The sequence below is a fragment of the Haliotis rubra genome, unplaced genomic scaffold, assembly GCF_003918875.1.
Source record: "Haliotis rubra isolate DU_JTF1 unplaced genomic scaffold, ASM391887v1 Scf81, whole genome shotgun sequence".
In the NCBI taxonomy this organism is placed as follows: domain Eukaryota; kingdom Metazoa; phylum Mollusca; class Gastropoda; order Lepetellida; family Haliotidae; genus Haliotis; species Haliotis rubra.
The window spans coordinates 321,515-336,492 of record NW_025767535.1 but is presented as its reverse complement, the minus strand read 5'-3'; the positions used below and the strand labels follow the sequence as shown (position 1 = coordinate 336,492).

The 14,978-nt window shown below is 38.0% G+C and overlaps 1 protein-coding gene across 1 annotated transcript in view; it reads left to right on the top strand.

The window, feature by feature from the left end:
• Positions 1 to 1,729: 1,729 nt before the first annotated feature.
• Positions 1,730 to 14,978, top strand: part of LOC124261786 (serine/threonine-protein kinase 17B-like) — an 84,850-nt gene continuing 71,601 nt past the window's right edge. The window contains 1 exon segment of the mRNA XM_046696137.1: positions 1,730 to 2,210. Within this exon segment, the coding sequence (XP_046552093.1) occupies positions 2,107 to 2,210 (104 nt within the window). The 5' untranslated portion in view covers positions 1,730 to 2,106.

The following is a 14,978-nucleotide window of genomic DNA, read 5'->3' as shown; positions in this document are numbered from 1 at the left end:
GAGCGACCTGATTCAGAGATGTTGTCTGGGCCAACTCGTCACAGATCACAGGTAGGTATAAAACACGGTGACGTTAGTGTTAGCAAGAGAGGGGGAAATCCTGGGTTAACATGGGTATGGCACATCGCTGGCGGCTGTTATGTTACGTGGAGCGGCTACCTTGTGTGAATTCTTGGCAGTTAGGAGTCAGTTGACATCACGTCTGTGGCTTTACATGGAGCTGACACAATCGCCCAACGCTTGACCTAGGTTAATTACATTCGGTTCTACCTCTTTAATATAACAAGAGGAATTGTATGTAGGTAGAGGGCGCTTAAATTGCCTGAGAAATGCTGTTTCGTTATGATAACGGATGCGTTCGTTGCAATATTGTGTTTTCTATCAACACATATATGTATGGATACATCTTACAGTGTTATTTAACTTATGAAGCGACCCGTGAAGATCCGGGTTAGAATTGGTCTTCAGCAACCCATGCTTGTCGTAAGAGACGACTAACGGGATCGGGTGGTCAGGGTCCCTGACTTGGTTGACACATGTCATCGTATCCCAACTGCATATTTCGATGTTCGTGATGTTGATCACTAGATTGTCTGGTAGAGACTCGATCATTTACAGACCGCCACCATTATAGGTGGAATATTGATGAGTGCGGCGTTAAACAACAAACCAACAACGAACTTAACAGACACCTAAGCACTGACGTACGAAAAATTATAGGTAGATTGTATTAAGTGTGGATGAGTGTGGTTTTCTCTGTTTTAGCAAAACGACAGTAATATCAAGACTGGAGACACCAGACACACAGTTTAACCATTTGGGGAATCGAACCCAGTGACTAGCGTACACTTTAACCGCCATATAATCCAGCGTCCATATAGCATAGACTGACTGACTGAGTTTGGTTTTACGCCGCCTTTAGCAATATTCCAGCTATATCACGGTGGGGGACACCAGAAATGGGCTTCACACATTGTACCCATGTGGGGATTCGAACCCGGGTCTTCGGAGTGACGAGCGAACGCTTTAACCACTAGGCTACCCCACCGCCCCCATATAGCATAGAACTAATGTGGGCCCAGTCAACTGCAAATTAAATTGCTGATGTCCGTTAATCAAAAATTCTTTGGATGACTGAATAAATATTATTTTACGTTGGTGTAAAAAAATACTATTAGTCATATTTGAACAAGTACGTTGAATTATCTTAGTTGTTTGATATTTTTTGGTATTATTTCAATTTTGCAAAAGTTTTCCTTTTTTATACTAGTGTAGTTTTCTTTATACAACTACGATATGAACAACTAAAAATCTCAACGAAGACGTCTTCTGCAGTTTAGTATGAGGTGTCTGTTGAAAAAAATGGTATTTGTAACTCTTTTGTTTTAGATAAAATTAATGGCATCCTTGTCTTGTATCTTCTGTCCCTGTGTTGCTCTGATGTCGTTTCCGTATATTCTAGGATGTATTTTTTAGAAAGTATCATAAATAATTATAAATTAAAATGATATGAGTGTCTTAGTCACGTGTGCTTAGCATCAACAAACATCACTGTTGAATCCGTTTCCGCATTAATGTCAGTTTTCGCAAGCACAATGTCATTCGTTTCACATGCTCATCCATCTTTTTAATAACATTTGGACTGGTGTCACTTGCATAGTTACTCGCCGCTTCGAAATCACTGTAGACAGTAACCCAGTACTATAGAGCCTCGTTGTCAATACCGGAAGCTGGAATATTACACCAGTGGCCGGAGTGCGAAAGCCTAGCGGGTGAGACGCAAAGGCTTTATTAGTAATAAATGAAATTTAGACTGAAAACAAGAAGATCAAGAAGTTTGGAGTAAACCGGAAAGAAACAGTAACCACACTGGTCGAATCGGGATATACATTTCCAGTACTGAAAAGTTTAGCGAGGACAGGTGCTTGTTGCACCTCTGACCGTCCGATTGTGTATTACCGATCGTTCACCGAGTGTATTCCTTTGTGAATTTGCATTGATTTCACACATTATCGCCGTGAACGGGGCGATATACATGTTCTGGATTGGATTATCAGAGCTGATGTGGTGCAATGTAATTCACTTGTGAGGGAGTAGAAACGGAACATGCTAAGTATGAACGGGCTGAAAGTGGCTAACTATGTACCCAACAGTACGATCAAGACGGAGCCCTTGACAAGCAAATACACCATCCAAGGCAGCATAGGCCGGTACGTTCAATTTCAGTCTGTAAGATCTTTTATGATAATTATTGTCCTTTTTTTCAGGAGACAACAATATATATTTATGAAGCTTATGAAATAATGATCAGGTTGAGTTTGTTTTCGTTGATGATCTCGTTATGTTATCTCTACTGTGATTTCAAGTGTACTGTGGGCTTATCTTGTTGTTTCTTGCTGATTCACTCACCTTTGCTTATGTCATTATGGTCATGATGGCGCTAATTGCTGTGTGTGTTATGGCAGCTGAGTTAATCAATCAACACTAATTAGACCACATGCTGAGGTGATGTATCCTGCTGATTGGTTGATGACGCTTGTTGGGAATAATCACTGTCAGTGATATTTACCTGATTGATATGTTATATTTAGACTATATTTACTTCATATGAAGGCATGTTTACCACAAGATGTTGGTTAAGAAAGTAAATATTAAGGTGAATATATTAACCATAGTAGCTAAATTAATAACATAAAATATTATTTTTTAAGATTTATGACCACAGTATCTTGGTTATGCAACTTGATTTTTTCATATATGCACCATGTATGAATATTCAGTTTTATTAGTAGAATTCAAGTAGTAATAACTTTGATGCTTTGATAACTTTACAAACATATCAGGGGCGGTTGGGTAGCCCCGTGGTTAAAGTGTTCCCTCTTCAAACTGAAGATCCAGGTTTGATTCCCCACATGGGTACTATATGTGAAGCCCATTTCTGGTGTCAACCACTGTGATATTGTTAGAGTATTGCTAAAAGCGAGGGGCGGTGGGGTAGCCTAGTGGTTGAAGCGTTGTCTCGTCACGCCGAAGACCCGGGTTCGAATCCCAACATGGGTACATTGTGTGAAGCCCATTTCTGGTGTCCCCCGTCATGATGTTGCTGGAATATTGCTAAAAGCGGCGTAAAACCAAACTCAACCAGTCAGCTAAAAGCGAAATAAAACCTCTCTGTCACTCACTAACCACAAACACATCATCGACATCCATTACCCCTGATTACTCACTGACATGGCCTAGATTCATGTTGATAGTTACGGTGAATTATGATTATCTGCTTGACCTTTCAAACCATTTGATTACCACTATGTATGCCATCATTTAAGCAGGGCAGACTGATGTCTGACCGGGATGACATGATGTTCAGTATTTACCTCCCTGTCTGTCAGACAGTTCACCAGGAGACAGCGGGGTACAGTGAAAAATGATGTTGAACTTTAAGCTGACACAGGTACATCTCCAGCATGAATTAAACAGTGAGCGTGGCCTACTGTTGATCCTGGTCAGGTCAACTTCCTGCTTGCCCACCCCTAAGGACCTACAATTGACATTTGACTTGACCACATGACTTGTATTATTATGATAAGTCTGAATAGAGGGAGGAACAATAGGATTGTTTGTAAACATTATTGGGGACATTCATTGTTATAAGTTAATTCATATTTTGGGTTTCACTTGTCTCTAGACTTAACGCTTAGTCTCTGAATAAATGATATTTTGATAGAAACAAATAATTCCTTTTAAATTGAAAAGGAGCCCAAATAAAGTGAGTTGGGTTGCCTTTGAAAGTAGTTCATATGTGCCTCAGACAAATTTCATAGTCAACCCTAAGACTCAGAGAGGGTGTTTGGACTTACAAATGTATCCCATTCACCAAGATGAAGTTCTGAAATCATAATTGTTCACTTCAGTCGAACAGTAAGTTAACAGCACACTCCCAAACGTTTATGTATTCAAAATGATAGTGCATTCATTGTACAATGCTGTAAGTGTTCAAGTGCACCAAGTGTATTTTCCAGTGAACCCACTGTCCCGATATAAATATATAAATGTATTATGTAGATAATAAAAATACTGCTACTTCCTACTCTCTTGCCAGTCTTTAGAAATATTCATTTTAAAAGCTATTTGACCATGGGCTTGTTTAATGTTTTGAAACTGATGTCAGTTATCCTGCAGGTGAATTTTTAAACCCGTTCTCCAGTTAAGACATGAAGAGTTTTTCTTTGATGGCTGCTTTACAAAGAAGATTGCTCCATGTCAGCTTGTAGAGTATTATACCACTGAATAGACCTCAACGTCGTGTTCCAGCTGACTGGCAATAAATGGTGGCTTCATTGAGATTGTAGAATGGAAACTGTCAGATAGAATGAATTACTTGTAGTCGTCGGTACATACCCATGTTTGACTGTGATGTGTCAACCGTCAAGATGTTTGAACAAGGAAGCATAGGTACTGCGATGAACCCTGACAGATTGCTTAAAAAAAATATGTGTCATTAATATAGTTTTATAGGACATTCTGAATAAATTTAAGTTTTCAGTGAAGTCTGGGTTTGGTACATTTAACTTTAAAAAAAGATGTGGAGTTACAATGTATGTGAAGAGAGGGGTTCTTCAACAGGTGCTTTGTTAATTGTAAATCTGGGAGCATATGTACCGGCATGTCTTCCTTTTGGATAATACCAGACTGAAAAGTTTGAAATGGGGTTATGTATGTTGTAGTTCTTCAGGGCTCGATTTAGTGCTTTGTTACTTGCACTGGTGCAAGCCAATATTACAAAATGCAACCTAGTTATTATTCTAACCTGCACCAGGTACAAGTCCATGTTTGAGTAGGTAAACTTTTGAATAAAACATCTAGATAAATGAATAGCATATTTCTTTCATTACATATTGCAATAAAAGCAGTACAACTGGAATTTGGCTGGTGCAACTAGGTTTTTATCTTAGGTTGCACCTGGTGCAAGTAGGTTAACATCTCTTAAGTCGGCCCCTGGGGCGGTGGGGTAGCCTAGTGGTTAAAGCGTTGGCTCATTACGCCGAAGACCCGGGTTTGATTCCCCACATGGGCATAATGTGTGAAGCCCATTTCTGGTGTCCCCCGCCGTGATATTGCTGGAATATTGCTAAAAGCGGCTTAAAACTAAACTCAGTCAGTTAAGTCGGCCCCTGTTCTTGCTGTTTTTTCTGTCTCTGGTATCAAAACCATTTATGATTAGGCCTCAAAAAAAAAAGCTTGTGGTTCCGATTTCCCGACCGACCCTAAATTTCCCGCCGAGCCTAACAATTTTACTCACCACATAATAAATGAAATTTATTTTCTGACACATGAGTAATCATCATAATGTAAAAATATTTTGTAAAAAAACAAAAAATACCTACCTACCTACCCTAGTTCTGAAATGTAGGAAATCGGAACCACAACATTTATTTTTTTGGGCCTTAGTTTTAGTGATTTGTCATTTGGTGTTTCTTGATTAAAAAAGTAGTGGTGGATATTGCCCAGAGTTTCATATCATATTGTATGACAATAATGTATTCATGTACTATGTCCATACCACAATCTGGCATGCAGTTCCCAGTCACAGTTTGGACAACTTTGTATTTTGTTAGATGTTGCTTTGGTCACAACGAATAGGTTTGCTTTTATGCCTCAATCAGCAATATTCCAGCTTTATGGTGTGTTCTGTAAATAATCAAGTCTGGACCAGACAACCCAGTGATCAACAGCATGAACATCGATCTACACAATTGGGATGACATGTGTCAACAAGTCGGCGAGTCTGACCACCCGATCCCGTTAGTCGCCTCTTCACGGGTCACACACAACGAATGAAGTACTAGACACATTATATACAGGAAACTGGCCGCAGAAAGTTTCACTTTTTTTCAATTACAGGAAACAGGTGCAAATGTCATAATTCCACTTCAACTTGTTTATTGTTGACACTTATGTAAACTTTTTCAACAAGACAAAATGTATATATACATGACTTTCAAAACTGCAATATACCAGTACTTTTAACACGCGCACATCACATGATACATATATTTATAGTATTTCATAACACACACTTTTAAATAATAGTCTTCAGTAAATTAGATACAAAAGACCTTTGCTCTTTTCGACAGCGATACCCTGAATAAACAGTTTAAAACTTCATCAGAGGTTCATCTCCAAGGTCAGTTTGTCAATCTTAGGACAGTTCTTGTAGTGACTATTTTAGTGTTGGGAATTGGTTAAAATCTCATAATTGATGATTGGTTCATTACAACTGATCAATCATCGAAAATAATTGGTTAGCGTCATTAATGAAATTTGTTAATGCACATAAAAATAAGGAAAAAACGTAGTTCTTTGGGGTTTTTTGGGCAAAATTTCACATCTTTAAATGATGACTAGCTATAGTATGTTAGGAACATAAATTTCTTGGAGTCTTTAAGATGAATTCAATCATGACTTGAAACGAGCTTGTAGTGCTTATGAAATGTAACAGACAAAACCAACCTTGTGAAAAATATTGTTAATGAAAACAAGTGTTCCAATTGTTTGTGTTCGATTATGAGAAAACATGATCGATTGCATGGTCGTTTAGTCACTGCGACCAATCTTCAATTATTTCAATTAATCGGACCACCACTAGACTATTTGGGCTACAAGGCAAAGATTCATTACAATAGTGTTTGTGTCAAGTCAACTTCAAGTCTAACTCTTTCTCTGAAGAACTCCTTGTATAAAGTTACTTCACATATAAAATGCACAAACGTCATGTCCTTGTGTAAAGTTAACTCATGTATTAACTGTATAAACACAATGTCCTTGTGTAAAGTTACTTTACATATGAATTGTATAAACATGATGATCCACATGTGAAGTTTCTCCACATATGAACTGTATAACATGATGTATAATGACAGACGGTCTGGTTGGATTTTATCAATTTTTCTGTTTCGTGTTTAAAAAAGAATTCTTTAGATCATTGACTTCATATATCTTGAAGTTTTCACACTGGGACTACGACAAGGAAACCTAGCTTTGGACTTGAATGTAAGGATGTGAAGTTAATTCTTTCGAATTCTAATTAAAATTGATCTTTACTTGATCATCATCCGGCTGCTTCATAATTGTGATTGATTTTTTCTCGTGGTTCCTGCTACTAATTTTGAAAATAAAGATTTAAATGGCTGCACATCTTTGTTATGGTAGATTCTAGTGGTGGTCTGATTAATTGAAATAATCGAAGATTGGTCGCATGACTAAACAACCAAGCAATCTATCATGTTTTCTCATAATCGAACACAAACAAGTTTGGCACACTTGTTTGCATTAACAACATTTTTCACAAGGTTGGTTTTGTCTGTTACATTTCATAAGCACTACAAGCTCGTTCCTTGTCATGATTGAAATTATCTTAAAGATTTCCTGGAAATTTATGTTCCTAACAATTAGTAACATACTATGTCCTCCTTTAAAGATGTGAAATTTGTAAATGCATTTTGTACAATTTGCAAAAAACACCAAAATAAGTACATGTTTTTTCTATATTTTTTGTGCATTAACAAACATAACCAGGAGAATGTGATAAATCACACTAACCAATTTTTTTCGATGATTGATCGGTTGTAATGAACCAATCATCAATTGCGAGATTTTAACCAATTCCCAACACTAATAGATTCTATTGTATGTGTTGTCTAGGAAGGTTTATTTTCAACATGACTGACCGTGTCATTGTCTCATTTCCGAATTATTACTATTTCCTACCAAGTTGGGTATTATAAATGGATGGATTTAGCATTCTGTCTAGACAAAGGAGCAAAGCAGTACAATGATACTTTGATTATACTTGTAACAATCACCAGTATGAACACCACAAAACTATCACATCCACCCATTCAACAGGGTATGATCAAAAAGTCATCTCGGCTCCGGGTATGTCAGAAAGTTGTCTCGGAAACACAAAAGTGGAAACCATCTATCTGCTGAATCTTCCGCACAATAGAACCTTAAGACTTCAATAAACCAAACACACTCCCATTTACCCACTACAGTGAAATGTGAGTGAACTCAAGTCAAAGCAATGGGCAATTTTACACTTGGCTTCCTCAATGGAATGCTTGTGTCAAGTAGACAACCACAGCACAAAGAACCAGCTTTGTTGGTCGTCTGGGTAGAATTTTTGTGTCATTGTCATCGTAGATTGCTTTATGAATAAATCTTAAAATATCCCTTCCGTCATTGCAGACTCAGTGTGAATTCTAACTAGTCTGATATTACGTTTTCGTTTGTAATGAGATATGGTGGGTTAGTAGATAAATGTTTTTCATTCATAGTGGAATTCCATACACTTGTGGTAACCTATTGTTATTTGAGCTCTACATGTCTGAAAAGTCTGTTCAAGCTGTGGAATTTTGGTTTAAGTTTTAGCTTTGTCATTTAAAATGCATGTCATCCAAACTGCCACGGAATTTCTGAGTGTTGACGTTACGGATTATGTTTGATTGTAAAAGTTTAGAAGATGACAACATCAAAGCTAACACTTTAATGACTGCGTGGAATTAGAAATAATCTACCAAAGTTGTTGCATGAATACCCAATGAACATGGAATTTTGTGTTTTTGATAAATATTTGAAGACATTCAGGGAAAGAAGCCGATAATTTTGTGTCAAGTGAATATATTTTTTTTCTGGCTCTCTTCCATTCTTAGTAATCTAGTGACATCAAATTTTATTTTTTTAATCACAGATATATTATCAGCTTTTTGTCAATTGGAACTTAGTATAACATGACAGAATTAGAGAGAATACCGACCATTAGTCTCTAGACTAGATGAAAATCTGGTTGGACTTCTTCTCTACCCAAATCTATTTTGTTCACAGAAGCCGTCCCATCTTTGTATTAGTTTAAATCAAGATGTCTGCAACTCATGGCATTAGTTAATGCAAGCATCCTTTATTCCAGACAAATAATGTGTTCAGATAACGCAAAATGAATACTTTTTATCCACCACAAATCTCCTTAGTAATTGATATCACCTGACGATTAAGAGTTATGTTTATCTGTTCCCATTACTGGAGTGATTGCTTTGAACTGTGTTTGAAGTTTGGTGTCTCACAACTGCTAAATATATTATGTCTGATACCCTACTTAATATCTTCTTGGGGCGGTGGGGTAGCCTTATGGTTAAAGCGTCGCTTCGTCATGCTGACGATCCGGGTTCAAATCCCCACATGGGCACAATGTGTGAAGCCCATTTCTGGTGTCCCCCGCCGTGATATTGCTGGAATATTGCTAAAAGTGGTGTAAAACACAACTCACTCACTCACTAATATCTTCTCATTTAAAAGAAAGAAATGTATTCATGTTTAGTCTTATTCATGACCTTGTTAACATATATAATTTCAAAATTTTCTGTTGGAGCTACTAATTTTCTTCAGTGCAAGATGTCCAAATACAAGTGGTACTTATGTATCAGCTAAATGTATCAGTAATATATAAACTTATTATCATGTTATTAGAATAGTAATTGTACATAAAGTTTAGATGATTAGTAAAACTGTCACAAAACAATATTTGGTTGAAGAAATTGGATACATCTTTGGAAGAAACACAGATTGTCACTTCCTGAAACGTTTTTTTGTTTTGATAGAATAAACTATGTTAATGAAGAATATGCTTACAACACATCCACAGATATGATGGGCTGTTTTTTGGTTCTGACCATTTGCTGTGTTTTTTATCAGATAAAATTAATGGATAAAATGATTGACATTGCGAACTTACTTCATGGTTCAATGTGTTAGGGCCGAAGACGCGGGTTCTAATCCCCACATGGGTACAATGTGTGAAGCCTATTTCTGGTGTCCCCTGCCATGGTATTGCTGGAATATTGCTAAAAGTGGCGTAAAACCATACTCACTCACTCACTCCATGTGTTAATGTTTATGTTCATAACATATTAGTACAAATGATACAGTGCACTCTTCTATTTATCTAGTCATATGACATGTTCACATGGCTTGATCAATGATGTCAGACAGTTGTGTAACAAACTACAGTTAAAATAAACTGAAATAGATAGTTATTTTGAGTACTTAACAACTTTAGTTTCCTCAAAACAGACAATTCAGATTTGAGTAATCCTCCTTCAGAATGAAAAAACGGTGATGTAAGCGTCTTCCTGTTTTCAAGACCTTGTTATCTCGGGGTCACCTCATTGACATTGATCCCATCTGAGCAAGACCTTGTTTTGATCAATAGCTAGACTAACTAGTCTATTATGAATGATTTTGTATGATTTTGATCAAAACATATAATTCTACTTAAACTGAAAATAAGACCCCTTCGATATGAGTCTGTCTCCCAATCCCTGAACCACATTATTTTCCCTATTGTCTAGCCCTCCCTGCAATGCTTAAGCCTTAAATGAAGTAAGTCTAGATTCTCTCAGGTTGAATTTCCCATCTGATTGGGGCTCCTTTTCAGTTTAAATGGGATTGTTTGTTACTATCAAAATTATATATATTCAGAGACTAAGCTTAGTCTAAGATATGAGATTCCAGGGGAAAATCCAGGAGTTTGGATCGAGAAAGGAGTGCACATAGATCATGCAGTCCAAAGGTTAGGGGGAAATGCTCTTCAGGAAATTGTATTTTTTCTGGTTTTTTTGGGTGGGTGGGAGTGTGTGTGTGTGTGTGTGTTTTGTGTTTGCACCCAGCCAACCCCCCTCTGGATCCATCCCTGGATTCAGAACCTGAGGAATATATAGACTTCATTTTGGGCTTTTGCATTACAGATGGGCTGGGCAGAGGGGAAAATAATATGGTTCAGGGACCGTGAGACAGAGTATCAATAGGCCTATATAAGCTGATTCCTGCTGAACTCCTGTCTCGCCACAAGGTGCCCTGTGGGGTCCTAATTGCAGGAATTCCTGCTGAGATAATCCTTCTAAAGAGCTGGCAATCTCTTGACTGAAGTGGGGGTTGTATCATAACAGCTTCTTGGCCGAGGGTCAGTTGTGTTCGGTGAAGAGTAGCAAACAGCAATGCAACAATGCAGTGTAATGGAGTCGTTTTCTTTGGGTATAGGGCGTAACAAATGTAAGGATATGTGTTCCGTGATGTCAAAGAAGTGTAACGAATGTAAACGATACTGTGTGTGGTCTTTGGAGATTGGATCGTGTAGCATGTAATCATGAGCTGTTTGTTTGTTCTATTGAGTTCGAAGTAATATACTATTAATACTGTTGAAATTTTTCTGAAGCAGGAATATGATGAATATAACAATGCAGTGTTTGTGTTGTGCATTTAGACCCATGAAGATACGGGTTAGAATTGGTCTTCAGTAACCCATTTTTGTCATAAGAGGCCACTAACGGAATCAAGTGGTCAGGCTCACTGACTTGGTTGACACGTCATCATATCCCAATTGTGTAGATCGATGCTCATGACGTTGATCATTGGATTGTCTGGTCCAGACTCGATTATTCACAGACCGCCATCATACAGCTGGAATATTGCTGTGTGCGGCGTTAAACAACTAGCAAACAAAACATTCTTTCTTTCTTGATGCTTTTTCAGAGCAATATTCCTGCTCTATCTCGACGTGATAATGCTGGAATATTGCTAAAAGCGGTGTAAAACTAAACTCACTCACTCCTGCGCTATCATTACAGCAGTGTGTGAAATAAGTCCAAAAATCCAGGCAGACATCAGGACTGGTAACTTCAAAATGTTACCAGCCCAAAATGGATTTAACCAGACCAAATATGGTGAATTTACTCAGATGTATAGAACATCTAAAAAAAATTACCAGACCATCGGGCTGGCTAGCTGTAAATTCAGACCATCCGTCAGAAATCTAGACCGTCTGGGGAGGTCGGACAGGCCTTATTTCATACACTGATTACAGTCTCGACAAGACAATACAGTGATTGAAATAATGATCACCAATCTGCTCAACTAGATATGAAGACAGACATTCATGAAGCCAGCATGACTGACCACCCAATAAATTTAGTGTCTTCCTGCAACAAGCATATTGCTGAAGATTTTTAAAAACAGCCTTAAAAGCCTTGAGTACTACCACTGAGGATCTATTCTGCCTTAATCTCATAGGTAATGCAGTCTTTATAACATTGTTGTGGTTGTTTTATGGACAGTTTGGGTATATAACAATTCTGTTTTGGTGATGACATTGTCATTAATCATTCTACGTCAACCCTGTGCTGAGCTGATTAACATTTTCAGGTGGTGGCTAATCAGCTCTAGTGAGTTGACCTGGAGGATACTGGAAATTATTTGAATTCCTCATGAGATAATCCCTCTGAAGCACTTGATTGTCAGCTCAAGTAGGGAGGCGGTCACCAAGATGTGATAGACAGCGTTATATCGGGCCCAGGATAACTCAACACACTGCCATATTTAATAATATGTCTCATGAAGGGATGACATTGGAACATTTAGTATGATATATTGTCTCAAGTGTGTAGTCGCAATTTGGCTGAATTAGTGCTGATTGAACTCACTCTAAAGTATCAGGACAGGGGCGGATACAGCTTTTTGAGAAAGGGGGGGTGCACACTATTGAGAAAAGGAGGGGTGCACATTTCATTTTCACCCAAGTTTCAATGGTCATTTAACAAACTTTCAGCACCAAAGGGGGGGTGGGGTGCGCACCCCTTCACCCCCCCTCTGGATCCGCCTTACAGGATATAAAGATATTGATAATAGTTATTAATTTGGTATTTTGTTGGATATGGATAGCAGTTAAGTACACATATAATTAATCAATTTATTGTCAACTTAAATAGGCTGAGTCGTTACATTTTTAGAATTGAATGTTCTTTTTCTTATTGTCCATCTCAAACATGGTAGTCTAAACAGATGTGATTGTTTTTGGGTGGCAAGTAACTGGGGAAAAGTGACAAGGTGACAAGTGACTAGTTGGCGAGTGACTGGGGCCAGCAATGACATGGCCAGTGAGGGGATGGGTGCATTGAGTACACAGGTTTTTAGTTCAGTTTCTGTGAGAATTGCTGAGGTCAGTTTTCACAGGTACGTCTGGGCTGGTAAATGCTGTTAGGGTTGGTTTACTGTTATGATGGAGGGTCATTATCCAATAGCCCGAGGCCTGGTCCTACTAAATTTCCTGTCAGGTTAACAAGTAGACATGCATAATTCACCAACCTCCTTATGATGTGATACTGGGAAGACTTTTGTAGGTTGGCAGACGCTAAGATCCACAGGCCACCTGTCTAGGCAGTGGCAAATCTTTTTCCAACTGGTAGACATGCATAATTCACCAATCTCCTTATGATGTGATACTGACAAAACATGTCTAGGTTCAAAGAGGCTAAGATCACTGGACCTCTTGTCTGTGCTATGGCAAATCTTATTCTATCCTTGAACAAGAACCAAAATAATTGTGTAGGTTAACAGAGGTTAAGATCACTGGACCTCTTGTCTGTGCAATAGCAATCTTTTTCCGTCATTGAACAAGAACCAAAATAATTGTGTAGGTTCACAGAGGCTAAGATCACTGGACCTGTTGCCTGCACAACGGGGAATCTTTTCCATCATAGAAGAAGGGTTATTGCACCACAGGAGGCAGGGTACAAATGTGAACATATCTGGTTATGAAGAAAAGTTTTAAAATCTGACACACCAAGTAACAGGAACAATCTGAGTTTATTTCAAGTCTATTTTTAAGCAAGGAGATGCAAAGATTCTATTTCTTTTCTAGCATTTTGTAAAAACAATAGCAGATAATTGTCGCAGAAGATGCTGGTGGATTAAGAACTATTTTAAGTGACAGTAACTGTATAGCTAATGTGGGCGATGACATTAACTCCTGTCTCAGATCTTTGTAGAGTGGGCATTTCAACTTTAAGTACTTTTCATCTTCTATTTCACCAGTATTGCAGAAGTAACATATTGTCATATAAAACAGCAATGAGCCACCTGGTTGCTATTACTTCATTGAGTCAGATATTGGTTTCTTTTGAAAACGTGTGGAAATAATTCTACTTGTATGAAAAAAAGGCAGACGCCAAGGTGGAATGTTACCAGAGATGGAATTAAATGAATTGGATAACAATCTGACTGGCTTTCATCCATCACTGTCTCTGATGTTGAGCCATCAGTAACAGTATCTACAACACTGAAGAGAATAAGATAAAACGACACTTTTCAGTTGTAACTCTGTCTTCTCACTGATGATGGCAAACAGGGATTGAAATAAATGGTAGCTGTTAAATGTCTCCTTAAATTAAATATTCTGTAGACGTATGTGTAACATACACCACTCAAAAGATGTTAAGAAGACCTGATCTTTTTGCATGGCTACAGCCAATCTTTCATGCCATGCCACACATATCAACTATAGTAATATAAAAGAAATCAGGTGGCTTTTCATTTGTTGAATATTTGTATAATGCTGAGTGCGGTGTAAAATTAAACTCACTCACTGACATTAATTTGTTGTGTAAAAAACCTAGATTTTCTAGCCCTCAAGGTTTTCACTAGTATCTTACTGCCTTGTAGCTATGTCTATCCCTGTACTGTTTATAGATGACAACATGTCAAAACCTTGCCTCTGGTGATCGGTCAGGAGGATGGTCATAAACAAGTGTAGGGCTGACAGACGATGATCAAGGTGTGCACTATAATAGGATTCATGTGTCGCCACAGAGAACCCAGTATACCTGTAGGCATCAGATTCAATTAACCCATTGATCACACTGATTGGGTATTGTTTATTGTGGTACAGGTGTTGCCCTGGCCCTGGGGAAAGTGAACTTGTCAGTACACATGTGATGTATATGTGTGTGATTTTGTAATGAAGAAAGGATGACTTTTGTGTGAAAATATATCAGTGTTACTGTCACCTGATAGTCTTTGAGTAAAAGTGTTTTGAAGTGGGTGATCAGGTTGCTGACTTGATTCATGGCATATCTTCATATCCTGATGAGCAG